The 19,829-nt window shown below is 36.2% G+C and overlaps 1 protein-coding gene across 1 annotated transcript in view; it reads left to right on the top strand.

Moving 5' to 3' along the window:
* LOC150086258 (lysophospholipase D GDPD1-like) overlaps positions 1-13,552 on the top strand; it is a 79,760-nt gene extending 66,208 nt beyond the window's left edge. The window contains exons 9-11 of the mRNA XM_090373789.1: positions 4,617-4,682; positions 9,626-9,677; positions 12,656-13,552. Of these exons, the coding sequence (XP_090229915.1) occupies positions 4,617-4,682; positions 9,626-9,677; positions 12,656-12,802 (265 nt within the window). The 3' untranslated portion in view covers positions 12,803-13,552. The remainder of the gene's footprint in view (positions 1-4,616; positions 4,683-9,625; positions 9,678-12,655) is intronic.
* The last annotated feature ends 6,277 nt before the right edge of the window (positions 13,553-19,829 follow it).

The following is a 19,829-nucleotide window of genomic DNA, read 5'->3' as shown; positions in this document are numbered from 1 at the left end:
ATCCCACTTATCGCATCTTTCAAAACTTTGTGCAAATCAGTTTGTATTTTCTTTGCTACTAATGCTTCCCTATGTGTGATGCAGTGATTCAAATATTTGGAGCAATTTCCTCTACTGTGCCTTTTAAACCTTTATTTTGTTGTATACTTGGATGTATAGCATGCTTCAGTTAAAATTTTTAGGTTTAAGCTATTTGTCTAGACCTTTTTCTCATATTTGTGGCAATTTCTGAATTGGATGGTAAGAACTAAGTACTACCACTTAAATTTATGCTTTCTAAATATAAATTTTTTATAATCACCTTGCATTTTTCTTAATGAAAAGATTGTTCCCATCTTTGGTTTAGTCTAAGAACATAATTGTCTTCTGAGACAAATGTAAACTAATTTAGTAATAGTAATAGCCATACAGTTTTCACGCTGTCAGCCTCAACTACCTGTGAAGGCAACCTATTTTGGCAATCAACGATTTGCTGGCTAAAAGAAAACTTCCTACAATCTAATCTAAACCTCTTCCCCTGTAATTTCAATTCATGCCCATGAGTTGTGGAATTCCCTATAACAATGAAAATTTCGCCTTCGTTCATTTTACTAACCCTCTCAGCGCCTAATGAGCCTTAACCAGGTTGCCTCTGAGGAACCTATTTGCCAAGTTCTGTAGCCTACATATTCAGTCTTTCGTCATATAGTCGCCCATTTGCTGATGTCACTAGGTGAGTTGCTCATCTTTCAACCCTTTCAGGAAGCTCAGTCTTTTTTCAGATACTTGAACACAGTATTCGAAATGTGGTCTTACAATTACCTTATATAGTGGGACTATGACCTCCATATCTCTAAAGAATAATGTTAGATCAATCATTGCTAGAACACCATGGGCTTTCCTGGCTGCCTGTTTACACTGCTCAGGAAACTTCATATCTGCTCGTATTATAGCTCTCTGCTGTTTTTAATTCAATCCCACCAAGTGTATAATTTATTTTGGGGTTGCTATTCCCATGTGGTAAGACCTAGCATTTTGCTGCATTAAACATAGCTGTCACTTTTCTGACTGTTCTTGTACCTGAAGGAGCACTGGTTGGTACTGATCAACTACTCTACCAATCTTTATGTTGTCTGCAAATTGTGACTCAAACCTTCTATTCCATCGTTGATGTCATTTATTTAAGAATTAAGAAACAAAAGTACTCCAAGAACCGATCCTTAACAGACGCTACTTCTGACTTTACACCAACCTGAAGAATATCTGTTAATCACAACCCTCTGCTTTTTGCCTTACAGCCACCCAGCAAACTATAGAATTTTTCCAGTAATCCCAACGTGTTCATTCCAGCTTATACAATAACCTCTCATGAGGAACTGAGTCAAATGCCTTGCTAAAATCCAAATCAACTATGTCAAAATTGTTCCATACATCCAGCTCATGAGTAACTGTGTCAAAATAGCTTACTAAGTTAGTTAAACATGACTAAGTTAGTTAATTCCATTAACAAAACCATGTTATGTGTTATTCAGAATTCCATATCTATCTAAATGTCCCTGGATTGCACTCTTAATCATTGTTTCTAAGATTTTCCCTCCTACTGAAATTAAACTAACTGGTCTTTAGTTACCAACTTCACTCTTACAACCCCCTTTATGTATTTAGAATACATTGGCACTTTTCCAATCCAAAGGAATCGCTCCCAAGTCTGAAGATGCCCTCATAATTAACTTCAGTGGTTCAGTACACTCGGTGGCCTCCCTCAAAATTACTGGGTATATGCCATCGACTCCAGGTGCCTTACTTGCCTTTATGCTTGAAAGTTTTTCTAATAAACAGTCATCTGTAATATTGAAATCGCTAATTTCATATGACTCAGCCACTTGTACAGAGTCTTCTCATCGTGAAGGGTCTTTCTTCAGTAAAGACAGATGCAAAGTACCTGTTCAATTCATCTGCAACATCAGCTTGGTTGTCCTAGGCTTTCCCACACCCAGTGCACAAGGATACTGTCTGATTTGCTCTTTTATTTCCTTGTATTAACATATATGGAAAATTCTTTGTCCCCATTCTTTTCTCTCTTAGCCAGTGCTTTCTCATATGCAGCCTTGACCTCTCTAACTTTATCTGTAGTACTACTACAAATCAACTTGTAGCTGTTGTAGGCTTCAGTACTATTCATTGCTTTGTAACTCACCCGTGCTTTCTTTTTCAGCTCTGTTTTACTCTCTAGCTCTGCATTCATCCATTTTGGGATCATCCTCCTGCAATATTTTCTTAATGGTATGTATGCATTCATGGCTTCTTGATTTTTGCTTTACAGGTATTTCATAATTCATGTGTATTCACCCTTGCTCTGCAATTCATCCAATTAATAGTTGCTATATAGTACCTTAAACTGTCAAAGTCCCCCTCTTCTGAAATTAAAACCCTTTAGCTTTAACTACTGCAATATCTTCCAACTGATGACTGTGACTTCCAACTTTCTTCATCTTCTAACTGATGACTGCGTAATCACTACCTGCCAGTGGTTCTTGAATTTTAAGCCTTGTCATGTCATCTAATTCGTGAGTAATGGTGAGGTCAAGAATATTCTCACCCCTAGTATTATCTCTGATATGCTGGTACAAATAATAGTCATTTCTTTTATTTAGAAAAATTTTTCCACAATGTGAGCTTCCCTCCCACTTATTCCAATCAATCTGGGGCAGATTGAAGTCCCATTATAAGATATTTGCGCTTGCTTGCCAATTCCATTTGCTTGTAAAGACTCATCATATTCATCACAATCTTCTGGTCTGTAGATTACTCCCACTCTTACTATACCTTTTGCTTCCAACTAACTCATACCACACAGATTCTATGCTGGTAGATGTAACTTCAGACTCGGCAAAAGCTCTTTTTGCATTCGGGCTGCTTTTGATAAGCTTGACACTACCACCCCTGCTATCCTCCCTGCCTTTCATAAATACATTATACATACCATAGTGGAACTCATCATCCCCAATTTCTGGGTAGCACCACTTTTCTGTTAGTCCTATTATGTCAGCATTAGATGTCCTAACCAGGAGTTAAAATTCAACCATTTTATTGACAACACTCTTGATATTACTGTAACCACAGTTAAGGCTAAATATTCTTCTGTAGCTTGCTACCCTGACACTCCCCTTGAAGTTATCTAGGCTTGTTTTCCTTTGCTATCTTTCACATCCCACTCATTTGAAACATTGCTATGCTCAGAACATCTTGCCAATGTCGGCTGTTGTGGTAACAAACAATTCTTGAGGTGAGTGCAAGCATTACTTTGACCCATATCATCAGATAAATGTTGATCTTATTATCCTTTTCCCTCCTAACTATCAGTTTTCCTGAACCCTTAAGGTATCCTCAATGATCCTGGCAAAAGTCCTTGCATCACCTTTGTTCAAATGAATACCATTTCTACAAAACAGATTTCTTCTACCTACAAAAGTACATCACTGATGTTTCTAGACTAAACTGAGAATGGGAAACAACTTTTCCACAGAGAAAAAAAAGTAGTTGACTAGGTAGAAATTAAATTTAGAAATCATAAATTTAAATAGTAATACTTAGTCTAATTTTAACATCAAATTTAAAAGTTAAGTCCAAATATGAAAAAAAAAAAAAAAAAAAAAAGTTCTGACAACAAATGACCTGAAAATAAATGAGTTAGATCCAGGTGCATTTTAATTGAGATGCCTATACTTTCTGCTCATTTGGTTATAATTTCAGCAATACCACAATTTCAGCTGAAAATAGGGGAGGGAGAACCCTATGAATTAAAGCTCATGATGGCTGTAATTGTGTGTCTGAGCTGTATGTAAGAGATTTCTTGGGCTTTTTTTTTTTTTTTTTTTTTCTTTCTTCAGTTTAAGTGGTATTTGAGTACTGAATTTCATTTTTGTAAAGATTGAGATTATACAGTAAATTATAACTGTAAGTTGAAGGCAGACAAAAAAAAAAAAAAAAACAGTTAGAGCAGTGGTGTCAACCTTTTTGGGCCCAACCCTAACACATCCAACTTACTGTATTATTTTCCATATGCTTCCTTCATGGAAATCAATTTTTTCTGTCAAATGCATAAAATCAATTCTAGCTTCACCATGAAATAAACAGGTGTTCTGAATTTCAGTCTGTCGTAGTGACATATGTCCTGACAATATTGTCATAGTCACAGCCGTTGATATCAAAGCCCTGTGTAGGAAACCATCTAATTTCATTACTCCCAGGAGAACTAAGGGAAATATTTATGGTAAAATGCGAAGCAGCAAAATATTAAGAATACCATTTTAGCTCATTTAGATATTTAACTCCAAAAAAATGTTGTTTTTTTTTAATGTTCTCTCATTTTTTTTCCTTTTCTTTTGACCCTTTCATTAAATTCTAGTTTCAGTTTTTTTTTATAAAATCAAATTATTGTACTTTACAAAATGGTGCTCTTTTGAAATGTTATTTTTAGATCTTTAAAATACCTAACTTTTTGAGAAAGGTCTCATTCACAAATACAAGCATCATACATTTTATGATAATTATGGAATTATTGATGGTCAGCAACTCTTTTTTTATGCATACTTTTTTGTTTGCTTCATAAAAAATACTGATTTTGCTTCTTTCAGAAATCCAGCTTTTGAAGAAGCAAGAAAAAGAAAAACTGTGGCAATAGTGTTATGGCTTATGGATAAGTAAGTTGTTTTTCTGAACATAATTTTGTTTTTAAACCTGATTTATAATGGTAACTTCAGTGGTATATTTCAAATTTCTGTATTTATGTAGTTCCATAGTAGGGGCTCACAACTAGTGAGTATGGGCTTGGCACACCCAGGGTCCTGAGCTGAATATCATCATTCTTCTCTCTTTTGGTGATTTCCTCCTACTTCTCTCTCTCTCTCTCTCTCTCTCTCTCTCTCTCTTCTCTCTCTCTCTCTCTCTCTCTCAGGGTACTCAAATTTTTTTTGGCTGGTGCAGCATAAGCTCAGGCTTCCTTGCACCATATGGCTATTAATAATAATAATAATAATAATATATAGTCCAGTCATCAGGAATTCTCTTTCTCTTCTTTTGGCAGAGATATTCATGAACAATTTCAAATTTTAATTCCTGGATTATGCACAATTTGCTCTAAAATACTAGGGCAATATTGTCATCGTCTAGAATTATATGACTGGAGTAATATTTTTTTCAACAGTTTTACCCTTTGCATCAGCTTCACAACCTACTCTGCTTGATATCGGTGGTTTGCCTCTTGATGATTCTGCTCAGGTTGCGACAAGCTGAACAAGTATTTTGCACCTACAATTTCTCACACAAATTCTTTAGAGAAATGGATGCCAGAAGTTTATCAAACTCTAACAGGAAGCTAAGTGATTTTGTAATAAGTGAGAGGAAAGTGGAAGAGGAATTGTTGAAGTTAAACATAAGAAAGGAACCTGGGGTGGATGGGATCTATACAGTTAATGGAGCCAGCAAAGGGAGTAAGCAAATCCTTAGCCATAATTATGAGAGCACCCTTGGATTCAGGAGAGGTCCCCACAGACTGGAGATGTCTGTGGGGACATTGGAGTATTGTCAATGATATACAGGAATTTTTCCAGCAGGGATAAGGAGGTGATTATTCCATTGTATAAGGCAATGGTCAGGCCACACCTAGAGTACTGTATACAGGTCTGGAGGCCTCATTTCAAGAAGGATGTAGAGATGTAGCTGGAACGAGTACAGAGAAGGGCAACAAGATTAGTGAATGGAACAAAGGGGTGCTCTTACAAAGAAAGGCTTAAGTTTTGCAAATTACAGTGTCTGGAGACTAGGCACCAGCGAGGTGATATGATAGAGGTGTATAAAGCCTTGAATGGTTTAAGCATGCTCAATGCTGATGGGATTCTTCCTCTAGCTCAGAAAAATCACCTGAGAGGGCATAAATTCAAATTGAGGAAAGACAGATGTAGGATAGACGTGCGGAAATTTGCCTTTAGCCAGCGGGTGGTTGGTTGGTGGAACAGACTTCCATCCCTTGTGGTGGAGGTTGATAGCCTAAATAAGTTTAAGGCTCAGCTGGACAGGTATTTTGAACGAACAGAGGGGTGAAGTGGAAGTGGGTTTTTTTTTTTTTTGGCTGATGCTGCATAAGTTTGCTTTCTTGCATCAAATGCCTCTACTAATGCTAATGCTAATGTGCAAATGTATCCCCAATTAACAAAGGGGAATCAAAGAGTAACATCAATAATTACAGACGTGTTAGTTTAACTTCTGTTCTGAGAAAAATAATGGAGTCACTAGTTAAAGAAGTAACACAGGATCATCTAGACAAGGCTGCAGTTATACTAAAGAAACGGCATGAGTTTGTTAAGGGGAAATTTTTTTGACCAAGTTTGATTGGCTACTATGAGGTGTCACAAGGGGATGCAAAAAATTATTTTGATATCAAAAACTTGGATTTCAGAAAAGCTTTTGATACTGTTTTGGAACAGTGTTGCCAGTGTTGCATTAAGAGTAAGTTGCTGCTATGGAAAATAGATGGTTAAGTGGCAGAAGACAGAGTGGTAATCAATGGACATTGCTCTTTGTGGACTAATGTTATTAATGGAGTGCCCGCAAGATTCGGTGTTGGACCCATTGTTGTTTTCTATATTTATCAATGATATTGTTGAAGGCATATCAGGCTTAATGTCCAAGTCTGCAAATGATACAAAGATTGACTGCATGGTTAATAAAAGTTTGCCAGTACAACAAGGTCTAGAAATGTTGGGTATAGTGGCTGAGAAATGGCAATTGAGGTTTAACATTGATAAATGCAAAGTACTGCATATGGCTATCAATAACCACAGAGTTACATACAGTAATACCCCGAAGTTACGCGATAGGTGGGTCCGACGAAAATCGCGTAAGTCGAATTCGCGTAAGTCGGGGTACAACTTTGCATATAAATACATATAAGTTTTGCTTAATTGGGACCAAGGACTAACAAAAACACTAGTTTAGAAGAAAAATATTAATAAAATTGCAGTTCTTTATACATATTAATACAAAATATGTATTAAAAAAACAAATGACTTACATTAAAAAGTTATTTCGATGTCGATGGCTTCATAAAATCTAACAAATTCGTCTGACGACACAGCGCGTTCTTTTTTTCACGCAGAATTTCTTCGTAGCAAGCTAATAATTTTTTTATTCCTTGCTTTGTAGCTATAATGCGTTCTTCGTTGGAGTCTATGTTTTCTAAAATTTTTAAGCCCTTTACAATTGAGCCCTTTTCAATTTTCAACCTGTCAAGTTTGCAATTGTCTTGTGCTTTTCGCCGTTGCTTCATTTAGGCCTGCAGCATGTGCAATATCACATGGTCTTTCATTTCGCTCAAAGCGTTTCACAATTTCATATTTTTTCTCTATCGACAGAGGCGGACTGGCAATAAGCCTTGCCGGGGAAACCCTGGTGGGCCAGTGTGATTTTGGCCATAAACCATAGTATGAGGCCACTATAAATTTTCCCGGGAAAGAATTTTTGACCCAGTCCGCCTCTGTTTATCGACAATTGCTTTTCTTTTTCTCTCTGAATCTGCAGTGTCTTCACCAGGACGCTTCCTTTTCATTTTTAGGGAATAAAGCACAATTACAAAACGAGGAGGCACGCTTGATACGCATAAACAAAGCTGCGCGCATGTAGCAACTGAATAAACAACACCATAAAGGCAGAGATACACTATTAACACCTCACATTTCTAGGGGTTACTACCATAAAACAATAAAAATCCAGTTGCGTTTCTGCTAGTGGAATCTGTTATAAACTGGTAGTAAACTCGATCTAATTGCATTTGCGATTATACCGATAGCTGGAATTGTGTTGGTTTTTACGTTATATTATGGTGAAATGTGTTCCCCTTCACTGATATAAAAAACATAAAAGCAGCAAAGTTGAATTTTGTTCATATTTCGCTCTCATTCTCCGCCGTCGCACCGTATATCGATAACATATGAAAAACGACCTTGAAGATAGTGGGCGGCAGCGTTGCCAAACGAAAAAATCAGGAACCGCGTAACTCCGAGTTCGCGTAAGTCGGGGTAGCGTAAGTCGGGGTATTACTGTACCAACTTCGCGTTACTGCCCTCAGGGTTGTGCACACAACCCTGAATGTAGTACCACATGCTGAGGGTAATTGTGCAGTCAGATATGAAGTTCCGTGAGCAATGCGGACAAGCTGCCAGGGTTTTGTCAATGATATACAGGAATTTTGCTAGCAGCAATAAGGTGATTATCCCTTTGTATACGGCAGTGATCCAGCCACATCTTGAGTACTGCATACAGGTTTGGCGGCCTCATTTTATGAAGGATTTGGAGCTGCTGAAACAAGTACAAAGAAGGGCACTGAGATTGGTGAGAAAAGCTTCAGTTCTGCAGACTGCAGCATCTGGAGACTAGGCACTTGCAAGGTGATCTGATTAAGGCATTTAAAGCTTTGAATGGATTGAGCAAGCTCAGTGCTGATGGGTATTCTTCTTTTTGATCAGACCACACACACACACAAGGGGCACAAATTCAAATTGAGGAAGGGCAGTTACAGAACAGATATCTGGAAGTTTGCCTTAAGCCAGTGGGTGGTTGATTGCTGGAACAAACAAACCATCTGTTGTTGTGGAAGGTGATAGCTTAAATAAATTCAAGGAAGAACTAGACAAACTATTGGAAAGAATGAATAGGTGAAATGGGAAGTGTCTTTTTTTTTGTGTGTGTTTTTATGCTGCTGTATAAGCTTGCACTCTTATGTCATTTGCCACTGCCAATGCTAAAAATAGTACAAATCAATGCTTTCCATGCCTTGACGTTCTTCTAACCAAATCTCTGGAAATCAGATTTATAAAAACCTTGCAGACATTTGGCATTTCCAAATTACAGGACATCTCATTCCTCATCAACAACATTAAGTGCTTGGAGAATCTCCATGTCTAAACCATTAAGAGTAGTTAGTGGAGGATTTATCACTTCAGAATGAATTAGTATTACAGGACTTACTCTCATGAATTACCATACATTAAAGAAATGAAGAATGATACTAGAGAGGATGAATAGATTTTTTTTTCCTTACATCATTTACCACTTCTGATACTAATAAATGGATTCTCACATCATGAATGTAATACAAAAAAACAAGTTTTTTTTTTTTTTTTTTTTTTTTGTTACATTCAGTATCATATTGTTTGTATTACCATGGCCCTACTGTTAGCATAGAAATGTAACTAGGATTAGTCATACTAGGTGATCTTTTTCCACTCCTCCGATTTCCAGTGTTGGTGATCCTGTGCCCATTTTACTCACAGTAGCATGTCTTTAGGTGGCATTACTTGTGAGGTTGTCTGCTTTTAATTCCATTCTTGTACTACACTGTTTGTTGGCTAATTGTGGTTCAGTCTGTTAGACTGAATAAATTGCTCTGTCACTGTATGACATCTTACATTGGAATGAAAATAGTGTTATATGTATAATTAGGTATATTTTTATCTAGTTAATTTACAGTTGTAAGAGGATGTTCTTTTTCTTATCTCCTGCTCAAATCATAACTTACATTGAGAAAATTATTAGTAATGTAAGGAATTTGCACATGCTACTTTTAACTGTTTCCTTTTCTTTGTTGTAGGTTATTGTTGAGGAAAGCTTTATTTGAACATTTACAGAAAAGAGGAATTCAGGTATGTTAATGCTAGTGTTAAATTTTTTATTTCATTTCCTCTTATGTAATGTGGTTTAACATTGGAAAAAGTTTAAAATTATTGGTAAAAGTCAGTGGTATGTGTTAACGTGTACAGTATATAGTATGTCTATTTAGTTTATGGAACTCATTTTGAATTTATTCTATATCTCAAATTAAGACAGTTTTAAAATGAAAAAAAATTATATTTTAAGAAAACTTTAGTTTTTGAATGTGAGTAGTGAATACCCTTTTTTACTTAAATCTCAATTATATTTCATCTAGTAGTGTCATTACCATTAAAAAAAATTATAGTTCAAGAAAATAAACTTCCTAACAGTTGCATCAGTAAATGTTGTTGTTGTTATTATTTGGTTTTTATGAGCATTAGCAACTAAGACCATATTGCTCCGGGAATATGCAGTGGTCATTCTCTGACCTTTCTGCATCATCCGTATTTTGGTGGTCACGGGCTCGAACCCCGGTCTAATCAAGAAGCGTGTGCTATGCACTGCCACTCCTGCCCACCTGGCTACGGAGGCACCATCAGTAAATGTGAATGGTAGGCTATATTTGTTAAAGGTGAGAAACACTTTTACACCACGTGAAAAATAATTTTACTTTAGTTTTTGTTCATAATATTAGCATAATGGATAACATGCTAATATATGGAGTTAGTAGGCATTTTTTTATAATGTTTAGTGCTAGTATTAGTAAAGAGTAGTGCAGGTATTGATAGTACCCACCTTAAAATATTCCTTGTCAGTAATACAGAAGTAATAGTCAAGGACTATAGTAAATGTCTTTTATTTATACTGTAAAAAAAAATAATAATAATAATAAACACACACTCTGCTTGCCTTCCATTATTTTCTATACATTTTCCTGGATATTGAGGGTTACAAGTTTAAAGGCATCTTTTACAGTATACTTAGGCTCATTATTGGTTGAGTATTGTTTTGGATCACTTGTCTTTTATGAACCACTATAGGGGAACCATCTGAAATTCACAAAGGAGCATACCACTCCAAAAGCTCCTGATTTTTGTGTACATTTGTGTATACTTTATGAATTTTATTTTATTTCTATATTTTTAATTGCTTGAATTTCATTTTTGCTAAAAACAGTTATTTATTCTGTTTAGTTAAGTGAGCAAGAATTTTTCTGGTCTTAAGAAGTTGCAGCCCAAAAAATAAATAAAAATTGAAGTCTCTGTCTATGGGAATACTTCATTATTCCAGTAACTAGCCTTATTACCTCTTTCCGTTCCTTTTCCAGTTTATCCACACCCTTCCTAAAAGTTCTCCAAACCTGTATGTAAGATGTGAATATTGGATTGGATTATTCGAGATGTGATGCATTTTGAAGTTGTTACCATTTCCTGACTAACAATACTTTTATTTGCATTTTAACATGGATAATTTGAAACACATTCAGATTTCATTCACTCTTTTTGGGAAGGAGAAAGAAAAATTAAGGAAAATATTCCTTGCAGTAGCCAATATTACATCCAATATAACCAGATTGAAGAGCCAAGTTAATACCATAGTGGCTGCTGACAAAAAAGTGGTAAATACATTGCAGGACTTAAACTACACTCCATTGCAATGCAGCCATCAGAATAACAGAAAGGTTAACATCCTGCCTCTTGTAATACAAGAAAGAATATACCCTAATTTTGCCAGTGCTATATAAGATACATAGACTGAATGACCATTTTATTAGGTTTGTCTATTCTTTGTGAAATGGAGTGCTTTTTCAGAACAGCATCAAATTCACACCATACATTATAAAGCAGGTGGACAGACATGTAGGGATTCTGTATATGTGCAATTCAGTGTAAGAATGGGCAATACAAAAGATGTAAGTGACTTTTAAATGGTAAGGTAATTGGCACCAGAAAGATGCACTCCAGAAACTGCAACCCTGCTGGGATTTTCATGTCCGGCTGTATCTCAGGTGTAGCAAGATTGGTCCAGGGACAAAATAACATCCAGCAAAATAAAATCCTGTGATCAGTAAGTGGTTCATTTATGCAATAGTCAAATAGGAGACTGACAAGACTTATACAGGGCAACAGAAGAGCTATGGTCATTCTGTACACCAGTGGAGTGGTAATTAAAGAATCATTTCAGAATGCACAACTACAGATAGTGTCATAGCTGATGACTGAACTGAGTTCCATTCCTGTCAGCAAAAACAAAGTACGATAACAGTGGGCTCATGAACCCGGGCAGTTAGAAAACATATTTCATGGTTTGCTGAATTTCAGTTCCTTCTGTTTTTATGCTAATGAAGACCAGAATATGGTTAAAACAGCATGTATCCATGAACCCATCCTACCAGTTATTAACAATGCAGGCTGAAGCTGGTGGTGTAAGGAGTGTTTTCATAATCTATATTGCTCCCTTGATACCAATAGAGCAATATTTGGATACCACGGGTTATCTGGAAATTTTCTGACCAGATGTATTATCCTTCATAACTGCTGTGTAGCTGTCTGCAAATGTGTTTTTCCAGCAGAATAATACACTGTCGGAATGCTAAAGTTATATAGAAATGGTTCCAGCAATGTGAAAGCAAATTTAACCTACTGAGGTGGCCTTCCCAGTCACCAAGTTTTAATGCAATTAAGCACCTGTGAGATGATGTGGAAAATGAACTTATGGAAATAGATATCCTCAACCATCCAGTTAACAATAACTGGTAAGCAGTGAGTCAGCATGGACTAGCATACATGCAGCAGGATTTGAACACCTCGTTGAGTCAATGCCATGCGAAGTCTGGGTCATTGTGAGAATCAAGGTAGGTGTACCTCATAAAATGACCACTCAGTGTATATTCCTTGTATAATGAAAGGGATTTTGTCCCTTTGACTTACTAGTTTGGTAGGTTGGTGTGGAAAAAAAAAAGTGCTCTGTAAAAAATAAAATAAAAGTTGATGGTATAATTTGATTTGTGTTTTGTTCTATTTTGCAGGTCTACTTATGGGTGCTTAACGAAGAGGAAGATTTTCAAAAAGCATTTGAACTAGGTGTTACAGGAGTAATGACTGACTATCCAACAAAACTAAGGGATTTTCTGGACCACTACTCCCTCTCTACGAGAGATAATGCTCAGGGATAAATACTTGCGATAACTAAATTATTCCAAGTGATACAACAAAACTGTGATGTTAATTTTTTTTAATGGTTTCTTGTTTATTCACTTCTCATAACTTATTGCATCAATGAGGCACCTGTATATAACTTACATCTAAGTTCAGAGAACGATATTTAGCATTCTGTTCTACATAACAATTCGTTGCCATACTGATAAAGAATAGTATGCTCCTCATTTGTCTTGTCTGTCTGTTTTGTTTAATTTTTAGTTTTGTTATTTATTTTTTTATATTGATAGTTTAATAATGTTAATTACCGCGAACCAAAAACCATTTCTGATAAACTTAAAATATATTAGTCATACTTGAAGATGACATTGCATGTGTATATATTAGTTCCCAGATGAATTGTTAATGTTTGCATGAACCGTGCTGTACTCTAAGTTGCACACATTTTTAGGTATGCAAGTTTGGAGAGCCCAATAATGTTAGTGTTTTTTTTTTACATTTTCATTGCAGAAAATAAACTTGTTAATTGTGGTATTTTAAGTCCTTCTTGCCCCTCCTTTATTTTTGTCTGTGTACTCTCTTCTTGCACTTATTCATGTATGCATGCATATATTTGAGCAGAAACTGAGTATACATTGTTGCACGTAAAATCTGAACTTCCTTTTCCCAAAGTAGGACGGAGATTACTAGTCAAGTATTATTCTTACACTGAAAGTGTAGAAAAATTTTTTAATACTCACTGAAAATTTATTAGTTTATATGTATATATGTTGGAATTAAATAGTGTAATATGACTGAACCACCTTTATATAATCTTTTGCATTCCAAATGGTAAAATGAAATTTGTATGTTAAATTTGGCAATAAAAAAAAAGTACTTTGTCACAAAAAAAAAAATCTTGTGTTTCGATTTAGAATTAGTTACATATTTAAAATTCCAAAGGAATATTTCAGTTACACAATAGTTTTCTGAAAAACACTGATCCATTGACAGATGAAAAACTAATTGGAAGAGGGATTGCTATCTTTTTGGTTATCTTTTGGGAATGGATTAATTAAGCAACACTAATATAGCATATAAAAGATTGAACCATTTTGCTGAAGGTGTTACAGGTATAGTAGAGTGTCAAAAATTCGAACAATAATCCGGGTTGAGCCAGCATTTATTTTATTTTTTTATGCTGGTGCCATAAAATGATTACAGTAAGTTCCAGTTATTGTGATCGCATTTGTGAATTGAATTTTATTCTATTAAACGGCAACTCTAATAAGCAAAAATCGGAGAAAGATTATCCGCAGGCTATAAAAATGATGTAAAGCATCAATTTACACTTTTATTACAATAACAAAATTAAATGAAACGTGAAAATCGACAAACAAACTGAATGATGAATCGACAAGCGATTAACAAAATGAATGCTCTCCAACTCAACTACGCTTGCTAAAAAGAGAGAGAGAGAGCTGGCAATAAAGAAACAATGTTTAAAAATGGTGCAACAAAAAAAAGTAAATATTTTCATTAAAGGCCTATACATGTGTTATTGTGGCTGAAATTTTCATTTGTTTTGTTACCTATGAATGAAAATAGTTAAGTACAACTTAGTGTTTTTATTTCTAAACTTACTAAACCTTTTTTTTTTTTTAGTCTTGAGAACAGTATTTTCAATAAGTTTGAAAATCTGAAGTCCAAACTACTGAAGTCCCGATTAGTTTGGATTATCAACTTTCTACTGTACACTGAAAGCACCTATACATCTTTTTATTAAAGAACATGTAACGATCTTTAACATCTGTATATAGTTAATGCCAAACCATTTTCTCATACCACAGGTTAATTAAAATAGGTACAGATAGCACATTTCGATTTCAGATATTCTTTCTTAAAGCTGTCTTTACTATTAGCCCTTTTTTTTTTTTTATTATTTTATTTTTTAAATAATCATCATGCTCATAAGTTTTAAAACTGACTGGTTATGGTTAAGGCCGTTTTGGGGTGATGTCAAGGAATTCCATAATGGTGTGAGGCTCTATTATCACCATGGAAAAATCTCCCCACTGGTGCTGTTGTTATTTAGTTTTTAGGAGCATTAGCAACTAAGGCCATATTGCTCCGGAGGTATGCGGTGGTCATTCCCTGACCTTTCCGCAACCTCCGTATTTGGTGGTCACGGGCTCGAACCCCTGTCTAATCAAGAAGCATGTGCTACGCACTGCTGCTCCTGCCCACCTGGCTGGAGGCGCCGCCCACTGGTGCAAGGAGCCTGGTTCCACAAGGAATAGAATCTAATTGTAGACAGTTGTGTTTGTAATTATGAACAATTGATAGTCGGAATGGAAGCATGAAAATATATTTAAAAATCGAAGGAGATCATGCCTATCAGCCACTGTTGTCTGATTTTTGCTTACAAAAGCCAAAATTCTGTGCAGTTCAAATTCAGAAGTTGATAAAATTAAATCAAGTGACAATGTTTCAAAAAGATGTGTGCAGTTTTTTACCATAAATATATTTAATCGCACATATATTGTTCAATTTCAAGTTTTTAATCTTTTATCAGGATGCTTTGCCGAAAAAAGATTTTAATTTATTGTTAAAATGAAATGATAGCTGTAATTCAAAGTATAAAAAGGATGGCAGTTGAACATTTGTTGAGTTTGTATATGGTATAGGGGAAAGATTTTTGGACAAATTTGTATGTTTGGATGAATAAACATTTAAGCTGTGAATTTACCAGGAGATAGATAACCTCTGATGTGGCGTCTTATCCAGTGGAGTTTCTGGACTATTTGTTTTAAGTAACAGTCGGTTAATGGTGATATGTACCTCCACATGCTTATGTATTCATTGTGGCTTATATAAAAGGGATGAAGTCGTTTACTGTCAACAGTATGAGCATCCCCAAATAATCATAATGTCAGGACCTATCATGATAATCATTTCAAAGACCAGTGGATAAGCCAAAGAGGAAAACTAGTGTACCCCACATTTGCATGATTTAATCACTTTAATCACCAATGACGTCTTGATATTAGTAACAGTCATGGTGCAAGGAAGCCATAGGCTTTTTTCAGTCTGGTGTCTATTCAGCTGACCTTTGAATGTCTTGAACCTGTCAGTCTCTTCCACCCATGGAAGTAACTTATTCTAGTGATCAATTTTCTGGCTAAAATATAACTTCGTGCACTCCAGTAATTTGCATTTATGGCCCCCAGTTCAGGGTATGATTCATAACCATGAAAATTTGCCTTCATCCATTTTACTGTACCCTTTCAGAGGCTTCGACCTGAATCAGGTCCTCTCTAAATTGCCTGGTTGTCAAGAACTGTAGCCTATATATTCGGTACACCATAACAGTATAGTGGTTTCGTGACTCATTTGGTGACATTTGAGTTCGATTTCCGACTATGATGAAAAATTCCTTAAGTCCTCTCTTCAATCGATGGTGTGGTGAGCTGATGTCAAGCAGAGGAAGTAGGGTTTCCTGAGTTAGTCCAGGTTTTTTAGCCAACATAACATACAAATCAACCCATGAACACACGGATGCAAGCACTACACAATGGTGCAATATAGTCTAAGAATCTGATGCACTTAAAACTCACATATTTGAGAGGTTTCCTAGTATGGACGCCATTTTTTCAATCTTTCCAAGTGTGTTGCTTATCTTTGGACTCTTTCAAGAAACTGCTCTCTTTTAGGTGGTCTCCCTACTCTACAAAAAAAAAAAAAAAAAAATTTCCCTAATTTTGCAGAGAACTTCATGTCCACCTGTATTGTAACTCCCAATTTTTTTTTTTTTTTTTTTTTTTAAATTCAAACGCGCTCTTCGGAACCCCCTTTAAAGATACCAGAGTCTAAAAAAAAAAAAAAAAAAAAAATTGCATATATAAATATAATCAGAAAAAAAAATTATTTTTACCGATCTGTTTTGTTTTCGAATTTGATCTTTTTTCTCGTTGCCTCTTTCTTTTCGATTCATATTTTTGCTGCATTATTAACTGCTAAATTGAACTAAATTTCACAGTTTTCGGATCTCAGCTTATATAGATTCTGAAATCTATTGGTGGTCCAATTAAAATAGTAGAACAAATAAAATTTCCATATAACGAACGGATTTCGAGAGACCTGGGTACACATTGTTCGCACCTCTGGCCTTTAGGCAATAGAGCTGCTGCTGTAGAATGCACGAATTAGGAACTAAAGGGACATTCCACAATTTAATGGTGCCCGTAACACATTTACAACCGACTCCCACATACGGCACCGAGAAGTCGCGCTGGTCAATTGCTTTCTTGTTTTCACAGCCAGTGGAAAAGATTAAGGCATATTCCCGACGCGGATAATAAGCCATGGTCAACCTGTGTTCTACTGTTACAACCTATTAGAGAATTAGGAGAGAGTGATTTTCTTTTATTCTGGAAATTAATTTGTTCTTTCGCAGAAATGAGTCATCCACACTTTCAGTAAATTTCATCTGTCTCTGTTTACATGGTAGGTACAAGTGGGCCCTAATTTAAATCAAGGCGTTAAAAAAGAAATCGGTTTAAAATTTGAGATTACAGAGCCCATGCCTGGTCTCCCTCTATGGTGAGGCCCGAGGTAAACGCCTCATGTGCTTGTTCATAAGTACGGCCCTGGATTTACATCCAGGACCATATTTTTGTGGTGCATATTGTGCCCTTTGATATCACCGGGGCAGGCAGCATTTGGATATTAGTTCCGGGAACATGAGAGTGACTGTGGGAAGCGACTGAGTCAACATTGACCTACTGGGGTGGCTTCTCCTTTAATCAGATCTTATCCAATTATTATTATTAGCTACATGGTGCAAGGAAGCCTGAAGTTTAGCTGTACCAGCCAAAAAATAAAAATAAAAATTCCCGAGTAACCCTGAGAGAGAGTCAAAAGTAGAAGGAAATCACCAAGAAATAGAAGAATGGTGATATCCAGCTCAGGACCCTGGGTGTGCCAAGCCCATACTCACCAGATGTGAGTCCCTGGGGTTTGAGCACCTAAGAGATAAGATGAAACAAGATCTTCAGAGTAGAGATCTGCAACTATCTAATTTTAAAAAAACCGTGGAAAGCAACTGAGTCAACACGAGCCAGCATCCCTCTGTGATGCTTTCGACACCTCGCTAAGTTCTTGCCACTACAAATGCAGCCTTCTGAGGGCGAAAAGGGAAGGAGGGGACCTACTGGCTATTGGCCAGTCCCTGTACAGGTAGTTAACTACTTTACGAGTACCCTCTGTGGTGGTACTACACTCAGGGAAGTGGAAAGTGAAAAAGACCTGGGGTAATTGTGCAGTCAAATACGAAGTTTGCTGAGTAGTGCAGACGGGCTGCCCTGGCAGCCCGTCTGCACTGCTCAGCGAACTTCATATTTGACTCCACTATTATCCACCTTCATATTTGACTCCACAATTACCCACCTTCATATTTGACTCCACAATTACCTCCAAAATTCCTATATATCATTGACAAGACTCCAGGTCATGGAGTCTTGTCAATGATATATAGGAATTTTGCTAGCAGGGACAGGGAGGTGATTATCCCGTTACACAAGACAACGGTCAGGCCACACCTAGAGTACTGTGTACAGGTCTGGAGGCCTCATTTTAGGAAGAATGTAGAGTTGCTAGAACGAGTACAAAGAAGGTTACAAGACTGGTGAGGGGAACAAAGGGGTGCTCTTACCAAGAAAGGCTTAAGTCCTGCAAATTGCAGCGCCTGGAGAGTAGACACCTGCGAGGTGATCTGATTGAGGTGTAGAATTTTTTTTTTTTTTTTTTTGGCTGATGCTGCATAAGCTTGCTTTCTTGCATCAAATGCTAATGCTAGAAGACCTTGAATGGGTTGAGCACTCTGAATGCTGATGGAATTCTTCCTCTTGCTCAGACTAAGAACCTGATAGGGCACAGTTTCAAATTGAGAAAAGATAGTCGTAGAAATGATGCGCGGAAATTTGCCTTTAGCCAGCGAGTGGCTGATTGGTGGAACAGGCTCCCATCTTTTGTTGTGGAAGTTGATAGCCTAAACAAATTTAAGCCTGAGCTGGACAGGCATTTGGAATGAACGGAGGGGTGAAATGGGAGTGTTTTTTTTTTTTTTTTTTGGCTAATGCTGCATAAGCTTGCTTTCTTGCATTGCATGCCTCTACTAATGCTAATGCTAATTCGTTCCTAGAGCGCGCTCGTAAAGCGGGAATTTATTTCCCATAGACATAAGGTTAAAAATAGGGTAAAGTTCTCAACAATGAAATTAGTTAGCTAATTAGTTTATGTTTAAATAATGATGGATTTATCGAAAGAAATGAAAACGTTGCCTGTAAAATCAAGCAAATTATAATAATAGAGAAATTTACGACTTACAAATGTTAAAGAATGTTTATTCTTCACCATCATCATCGACTAAATGCACACTCGTTGATCACTCATTATTGGCTCGGCACTCGTTGGTTTATTGCACAAGGAGTCGTCTTCTTCAGAAATGCTTCAAGAGGCGTTTATTTTCAAGATAATCTTCTCTTTTCTTTATAAATTTCAATAGCATGCAAAAGCATTTTTTAATGGCACACACAAATTGCAACTAACACGATTCGAGTGGAGTAACAAGTTTAAGAAGCTTAAAAAAAAGGAATGAAGTGAAGATTCCGAAAATTTATTTATGTTTTTTATACGATTGAAGATTTCAGTAAAGGGGAAACACATTTCACCATATAACGTAAAAAAAACCACACAATTTACAGCGAAAATTTCAACTTCCGAAATCTTGAAACGAATTACCAAAAAACAATGTGTTATTGGGTTCACATTACTGTATTTTAACGATACGATGGTGTCTCTCGAACTGATTAATATCGTAAAGAGGGGTGCACTATATTGTATAGCTACGCACGTGATTTGGAATGCGGTATTTATGAATGTTTAACATTCATTTTTTGCAATTAATGTTCATATTTTCGATTTTGTTGATACTTGGGGAAAAAAACTCATAAACCACAGAACTCGTAAAGCGAAAAGTCGCAAAGCGAGAACTGCCTGTATACA

Source organism: Mastigoproctus giganteus, chromosome 5 (genome assembly GCF_048544385.1).
Source record: "Mastigoproctus giganteus isolate SK-2022 chromosome 5, ASM4854438v1, whole genome shotgun sequence".
Lineage (NCBI taxonomy): Eukaryota > Metazoa > Arthropoda > Arachnida > Uropygi > Thelyphonidae > Mastigoproctus > Mastigoproctus giganteus.
This window is presented reverse-complemented; position numbering and strand designations above follow the sequence as displayed.